Source organism: Alligator sinensis, unplaced genomic scaffold (genome assembly GCF_000455745.1).
Source record: "Alligator sinensis unplaced genomic scaffold, ASM45574v1 scaffold140_1, whole genome shotgun sequence".
Lineage (NCBI taxonomy): Eukaryota > Metazoa > Chordata > Crocodylia > Alligatoridae > Alligator > Alligator sinensis.
In genome coordinates, this window is record NW_005841836.1 from 6,272,672 (window position 1) to 6,280,890 (window position 8,219).

General features: G+C 38.4%; 1 protein-coding gene across 5 annotated transcripts in view; it reads left to right on the top strand.

The window, feature by feature from the left end:
• PLCB1 (phospholipase C beta 1) overlaps positions 1 to 8,219 on the top strand; it is a 737,260-nt gene that overhangs the window by 585,091 nt on the left and 143,950 nt on the right. For all 5 annotated transcript variants that reach the window (XM_025202227.1, XM_025202200.1, XM_025202212.1 and 2 more), the window contains exons 23-24: positions 3,758 to 3,884; positions 6,197 to 6,250. In XM_025202227.1, the coding sequence (XP_025058012.1) occupies positions 3,758 to 3,884; positions 6,197 to 6,250 (181 nt within the window). The remainder of the gene's footprint in view (positions 1 to 3,757; positions 3,885 to 6,196; positions 6,251 to 8,219) is intronic.

Below are 8,219 nucleotides of genomic sequence, written 5' to 3' on the forward strand. Positions count from 1 at the left end.
ACTGGGACTACAGATACAGAAGGAGTAATGGACTTAAATTCGGAAGGACTTACTGCAAGGACAGACATAGTGTTTACTTCTAGTGTTTACTTTTAAGTTACTTCAGAGTATTACAAAAATTGAGTGAACAGATGTCTCACAGGGCTTTAGTGTTACAAATTGTCCCAAACCATCTAAAAAAAGGGTCTGAATGACACAAGGATAACTGTGGAGTGCTTCACAGTCAAGTTTTAGCTGGAAGGCAGTTGTCCATCTGTCTATTACAAGCATGCGACAGATTAAAAATGTGCTATCTTATAGCTCAGGAAAAGGTAGGGAGATTTCTTGCTCTCAGAAGGGCTTTACTGCAACTGCTAATACACACATAACGATGGCTGACTATTTCCTGTTGATGTCATCATGTCAGTCTTCAGGAAGGCAGTTACCCCTTACTAACTACAAAAGACACTTCCAAAAAGGACAGAGTCTGAAACATCATCCCCTGAGCATGGTTAACTACTGGAATATATTACTTAGTGGTTGTATAACCTCCATCACTGAAAGTTTTTCAGTGTAGGTTAAATAAATATTTGCCTGGAATGGGTAAGAGAGGGATGATCCTTTGTTGAGCAGGGGTTTGAACTGGATGACCTACTGAGGTCCCTTCCAGCCTTTCACATTAACCCTTATGTCCATGGTTGTGTTGTTTCCTGTCTTTATTTTTAGCTATAATAATGATTATGATTATGTAATCTAGTTTCTTGCAGAGGATAAAGTGAAAGGAAATTGACCAATTTAACCTTCATGGCTGTGAAAATCTGCAGGGCAGCAGCTAGCAAAACTTACTTAGTAGTGAATTGTACATGCTGTCTGAAACAAAGAAATCAGGTTTTTTGTAGACCTGAAATCACTCTGTCCATGAAGCTTTATCATAACAAATGTACCTGTAAAGTTGGAAATAAATTATAGAAATACGTGATTCATTTTGCAATGTTTAGACCTTAACTTTTAGACAGAAACCATTTTAAGCATGACATGAATTCCCAGTTCAGACCACTGGGTACTATGCAAGTCCAAAATCTTCATTGTAAACCTTAAAACTTCTACATTTCCAATCCTCTTTCCCAGTTAAAGACTTCATAGACTTGGGATTATCACAAAAGTATGATGATGTGATAATGAAGTGACACGTCAGCTCCAAGCCCTCCCCCGTAGTGTTCAGCTACATGTCTGTAGAGAACAAACTAGATGTAGGGTATCCATGACAGGAATTATTTTAATTGTTATGACTTAAATTTCTGTGCATTTTAACTATACTGATCACAAAATACAGTACACTTACTATTTGTAAAGTGATTTGTAGTGTAGTAGTAGTTTTATTGCCTTTGCCCTCCTCATATGGCACAAAAGGAGCAGCAGCCATTCAACAGGCCCCTAGCTAGGGACCTGTTGGCACAGAAGTCCCCACAAGATGTAAAACTCATAATTCTCTATCATTCTCTTACCCCTTCTCCCCAAAAGACAAGACACATTCTCCTACAAGTGAATGGGAAAGAATTGTAGAATTTCTCAGCACAGTGAACCATGAAATATGTCCCACAGGGTCATAAAAGTTTCCCCCAAACATGTATGGAAGATAGAAACCTGAAAGTATAGTGACAGGAATGGGGCTTTTGCATAGGAAACAGTCACGCTCAGGCTAGGCTAATCCAAGGACTCACACTCAAGCATCAATCACCTGTAACAATTGATGTAAATACGCCCAGTGTTATTGACATTTTCTTTTGTACTCAGGGAAATTTCCAGCCACCTTGCACTCCAGAATCTACCTCTGTGTGTGAGGCAGTGTATGTAAACCTAATTCTCCTTACTGTGCACTCAACTTCACTTAGCAATCACATTCTCGTTTATTAAAGGCATGAAAGTATATAAATCATTTTCCTTTCATATTTCAGCTGTAAGATACAAGGTTGAAATATGCAATGAGAAATAGAGTTCATTGTTCTTCCTTAAAGGGAAAATCACCATTGCTTTAGTGGCTGGTGATGAATTATGAAAAGAGAAGGTGCTATAAAACAAGATTAAATTGCTTGATCCATAGAAAATGACTGTTTATGCGCTTCCTGGCCTTGTCTTACATTTGTGATGCAGTTTCTTGAAACAAAGACTTTTGGTGCCCAAAACTGAGCAGTCACATAAATAATTTGGAGACAAGTTGGAATGCCACATCAATTTTTACATCTAAAAATCAGATCATAAATCAAAAAAAAAAAGAATATGCTCCTTCACATACCAAAATCAATCATATTTTTGTCCACATATTCAGACTGGAATGCAAAGTTTGTTAAGCCTAGTTTTATTTTTATTAATCATTCATGCAGTCCTCATTGTGGCATGTTTATATCAGTGAAGTCGCTTTCTTTTAAGCAGTATTTAAAGAGAAAACCAAATTCAGCCACAATTTCTGCCAGAAACATCTTTGTAGTATAATTAATGTGGTTAAGGATCAGATGTTTAAATCATGCTTTGTATTTTTTTTAATCAAATATGAAAAAAATAAACAAAATGATTTAAATGATCTGAATCTCATGATGGATACGGCTGCAGTGTTATATTTATCTCTTAGTATCTAGCTCTTCGCGGAATACAATGTGTTAAGTTATGGGACTGTTAAGTCAGGTTGCAGACATTTGCCAGTACAATTGCCATGGAACAATTATAGCAGAATTTTTTTTGGCTGTATTGATGGAGGGGCAGATTGATGTTCTGAAAGGGTGGACTAATCAGAGAAAAGAGCTGCCTCCTGCTTCTGCATGTAATGTGATTATCATCAAAGAATGAAAACAAAGGAGCTTGGGGAACAAATCCAGCACTATACTTAATCAGGTGGCATAGTAACTGGTCCTTCAAATATATATTTTGGCCATTTTAGAGTCTAAATTGCTTATCCATACTATGAGTCCCCTTCCCCCTCTATGTGTATGGCTTTACAAACCTGACATCCACAAAAGTAACTGCATAGCAAAATATATGGTACAAACATGAGCCTTCAGGGAAAAAAATGTAGAAAACGTCTAGACAACTTGGATGCCACAAACATGCTTATGCAGGGAGCAGGAAGATGAAGGTACTGTTTACATATCTTATCCTTTGAGTATAATTGTGAAAAGGTGATTTCCGGAGAATAACTGTCTGTGTGTATTGAAGGTTGCTGAGTAATTATATAGTTGTATAGAAGTGCAAAATTTAGAAGCAACTCTATATACATATTTGGTTTACAGTAGTGATTTTCCTGCCAGCTTTTGCCTTACTTCAAGAAAGCTTTCATGACAGAGTGCAGGGCTGTGGTATTTTTCTGCCAGCTACTACATTACTTGTAATAGTATTTTATGGCACACTGCAATCCTGTAAAATAAAATGCAGGTCTGCTGTACTATACATTTGTAAATTATCCAACTGAAAATTACCCTGTTAAGTTACATCCTGCTAATTTTTCTCCTCGATGTTTATGTAAGAGAAAAGTATACTTGAAATAATTTTTCCGAGATGGGTGCCATATGTCTTCTTGAAAGTTACACTGCAAAGATAAACTGTAAGTGATAAAGGGACAATTTAAAAACACTGACTTGATTTTACTTGTAGCAAAATAGATTACAAGCCTGTAGGAAATTTCAGTCATAAAAGACATGAAGCTATGACTCAAAAGGTTTTTCCTGAGGGATCGATCACATTTCTGGTATCCATTTAGAAAAGTTGTGTAAAATATTCTGTATTTCAGGTTGATCATGGAGATGTACCCTCAGAAGCAAATAATGAGACCCGGCCAACACCAGCAGAAAATGGAGTAAATCACACCACCTCTCTTACACCAGCCACTCAGGGTGTTCCTAGCCAACCAGCACCAGGTAAAAGAATTTACCCTACTTTTCCTATGCTGTTTTTTTTAATTTGGCTGAGTAGTAACTTCACTGCATATTTTCCATTAAAAAATGTCTTTATAAAACGAGTGGGAATTCCTCACCCCCCCCCTTTTTGGCACCATATGAAATAAAATTATAATCCAGAACCTATAATAGTCTCTTCCATATGTCCAAGTAGGCCCCACTTTTTTCATTCTTTTAAAAGTTACCTCTGAGATAAAACCAAACATGAAAATATAACCACTGAGAACATAAAGATAATAAAATACATATGTGTACATGATGTATGTCTATACCAGTGGTTCTCAACGTCTTAAAATCCAGTCACCCCTCATTAGACTAAAGAAACACATCAGAAAATTCCAGCTCTTAGCTTTCATTTGCTTATGACTACTAAAATTCTTCTACTACAAAGAATTCAGAAAAAACTACAGCAGGTCTAAATGTTTTGGACTCTGAATTTTTCTTTGAAAACTCTCTTGCCCTGTCTTCTGCTTAGTTTTGTCTTGAGATTCATGTGTAAATGTTTGCATATTTAACTGTGCCATTATTGGGTGACACTTTGTGGCAGCCTGGTTAAGAATCAGTGGTCTATATCACACAGTTGTGGCTTCAAATTGTACCTTAACAGAACATACTATATTGTTTCTTGCACGCTACTCCTCAGCTGGAATTAATATTGTCACTTCAGGGTGACACTACACACATGTGCTTTTGCACCCTAGAGAAGTCACTCCGGCTTCACTGTATCTTTCATGTTCAGTGATCTGATGTCAGTCTACACAATTCTGTTGTCTTACAAGACAGACAGATGTTTCCTATGCACATACCAGTAGGCTCCGCTGAGAGGATTCCTAAGAATCTTGGAGTGGGAATCAGCAGAATATAATATGAAGGCTATTTTTGGACTTTGCTTGTGAATCTTCAATTCCAATACAGTGCATAGACATAATGGGCCAAGTTTTGACAATGACTAGTAGCTTTCATTGATTCTGTGGAGTTAGATCTTGAGAACAGTGGGAGCTATGAAGTGCCATGAAGTTACGAGAAATCTGGTCATCTCAAATACGTTTCTAAACTGGAGCTGCACTCCAGAAAACCTGATATCAATACTGCATAGTATTTTCGGTGCCTGGCTCAACAGTTTTAAGCATAAAGGTAGAATGGTCTGGTCTCTTAGCTTCACAATAAAAGGCAAACCTCCTTTTCTTCAAGTTCCTTCTATAATTCTGCACTTCTTTTACAATTGAGTTTGTTATCCCAACATCTGGCTTTGCAAAATTGACCAGTCCTCTAGTCTAAAAGTATTTAATATGTTCATGCCTCTGGTTCTCATAAATTGCAGATTTTTCATGGGAGAGACTCTCTTTATTTTTTGTATGTTATTTAGCCACAATCCCATCTTTATCGCAAAGCAGATATATTTTAAAATACTCCCAAGGAAAATGCATATTTTTACCCCTTTCCCAGGGCCTCCCAAACAATTTTGCTATCAAATCAGTGCCCACATATTCACTTTTATTGCTATGGCTCTGTGCCCTTGCTACTTCAGAAGCAATTTTCACACACAGGGAAGGGTATAAATAGAGAGGACATGTGTTTTAATGACTAAGGGAGCATATAGTCAAGCACAGAACTTTTCCATGAGTTTTGAAAAAGTCTAAATATATTCTGCAGTGTAGTTCAAAAACTGAGGGTGCCATTATGGACAAGATAGTTTACATGACCAGTTATTATTTCCAAGTTCAGTGGGCTCTTAAATGGCTTTTATGGTACACTTATACTTTATTCTATATTTAAAATTTTGTCTCAGAATATGGGTGCCTGGGTGCTTTAATTTTGATTTTTTTTTTTGATAAAAAACCCATTAAAACTATGGTGCATTCAAGTGTACTACTATGCAGTGTTCATCATGAGGCTGTTCCAGCTCTCGTTCATTTCAAAGGCTCATTTTAAGGGATTTTGAGCTGTCACATAAAGCAACATGGTTATAATAATGGTGGGCCCAATCTTGCCTACCTTATTCACATGAATGAAATCAGTTGCATCACCTTTATAAGTAAGGTGGAGAGTTTGGGTTTTTTCTTTTTTGTGTTGCCTGTCATGCTGGTATTCTAACTAGTGTAAAGAACTCCTAAGAAACATATTTCCCACAATAGTTTACTGTACAATTGTAGACTCCATGTGAACTACAGGATTTTTTAGATATGGTATATAGAATTTCCTGTTATCTGTGGGCAACACATGTGGTCAGCTGTTTAAAAAGAACTGGAATCAATGGTATCTTTTACTTCCAGGTTCTGTGAAAGCACCTGCAAAAACAGAAGATCTTATTCAGAGTGTCCTAACAGGTAATAAATAAAGAGATGTCACACAGTTGCATATGCTGAATGCATTGTATGGTTTTGGATCACAGAAAGATTATTGCCAGAATAGCAGATGTATATGCCAGTTTTTTGTTCCTTTCAGCACAGGTATACAGCTTTGAAGTTGATGGGATCTTGGCCATTGAGTTCCATGAAAGCATTGGGTACCTAAAAGGAGGTTCCTTTTTAAATCCCTTTCTGGTACTCTCACCAGCACAGCTCCATCACTTTCACCATTTAATGGATGTGAACTAGTGTTTGCAGGAGGCTTAGTTTAACCTGCCCAAACCTGAGCTGTGTCCTTCATGTGCATATGTTTGCTGCTTGCAGGGAGGAGGCATGGGCAGCCAGAAGTAAGTAAGTCAGTGGGGTGGAGGGAGGCTGGTGGGATTCAGGTGGGAGGAAGGCTGGAAGGTCTGGGGGAGGTGTTGGTGGGTGGGGGATGACCTGCCTGGCCCAGGGGAAAGAGTAGCCAGCTGGGCTTAAGGGGTAGAATACCCTGGTCAGAGGCATTAAAACAGCCCTGCGGCTCTGGCAAGTGGCTGGGCTTTCCCAGACACAGGGCTGTGCTATGAATGTATGTAGACATTCACTAGACCAGTTTAACTATATCAGATTAACCCCAGGCTAATCTAAAGTTAGCTCACCTCTAAGGTGAACTAACTTGATATCAGGCATGTCATTTTTAGAGCTACCTAAGTCCTGGAACACTTAGACACTGAGGCATTTAGATTGCACTATGGCAATCTAAATGTAATTTTGGATGTGTCTAGTGTTAGCAAAAGGTCAACCTGATTGTCACCAGGTTAATCAAAACTTCTCAGGGAAACTAACTTTAACTCCATCATGGAGGTGAAAATACTGACACTTTCATTATATCAGGACTCTCAGTTACTGAAGCCAAATTGAAGATAATGCACAAATGAAAGTGGGAAGTACAAAAAAAGGAAGGGCATTATATGGCAGCAGTTCCCAGTCTTTTTCTGTAGAAACCCCCTTCTGGGCTTACAAGCCTCCTTTTGTTGCCCTGTGGGGTCAGGCCAACTCTTAGGATCTCAATATTGTGCTGTTAGACAGGAGGGCATAACACAATTGCACATATACAAACACACAAATCAATTAGGTACATACACACGCACACTACCAGCTCAGGCACATACACATTCAAACAAGCCTAGGCACATGCATACCTATTACCAATTCAAGCACATACACTATACACCCTAAAAATTAGACACAGATCACTAATTCGTATATCATACACACAATGCCATATATATATATATATTTTTACACACACACACACACACACACTAGCAACTCAGATACACACACATTCAAAATAATTAGTCTAGGTTCATGCACACCTATCACCAGTTTAAGCCCATACACACTACACACACCAAATTTAGACAGAATCAGTTACCAGTTACCAACACCTGCACATCCAATACACGTATGTGGATTACTAATTCATATATCACACACACAATGATATCTATATATGTATATATATGTCTATTCAGTAATTTACACACATACCACCCACCTACACACACACACACATACAGGTGAATTCCCAAGTTGGGTGTTGTGATGTGTGTGTGTGTATGTATATATGTGCTTGGTGTACTTGGGATACCTGGGGAAAGGTTAAGGTAAGAAAGTAGAAGTGTAGGGAGTTAAAGTTACCAGGACTGGGATTAGAACCGGTAGACTAGAGGGGCCTGGGCTGAAGAACTGAGGCTCGGGGGTAACTTTAGGTTAATTGATCTTAATTGATTAAAAGACAATGCCCAAAGCCTGCAGAACAGGGAAGCATGCCGGCACAGAGTCTGAGACTGGAGTTAGAGCTATGGGGGAACTGAAAAGGTAGATGGGGACAGGGAAAATGGGACTGAGGGAAAGTGTGGGTGCTAAAGAGGGGTTCTGGGTGTGGGGAGCCAGAGGATGG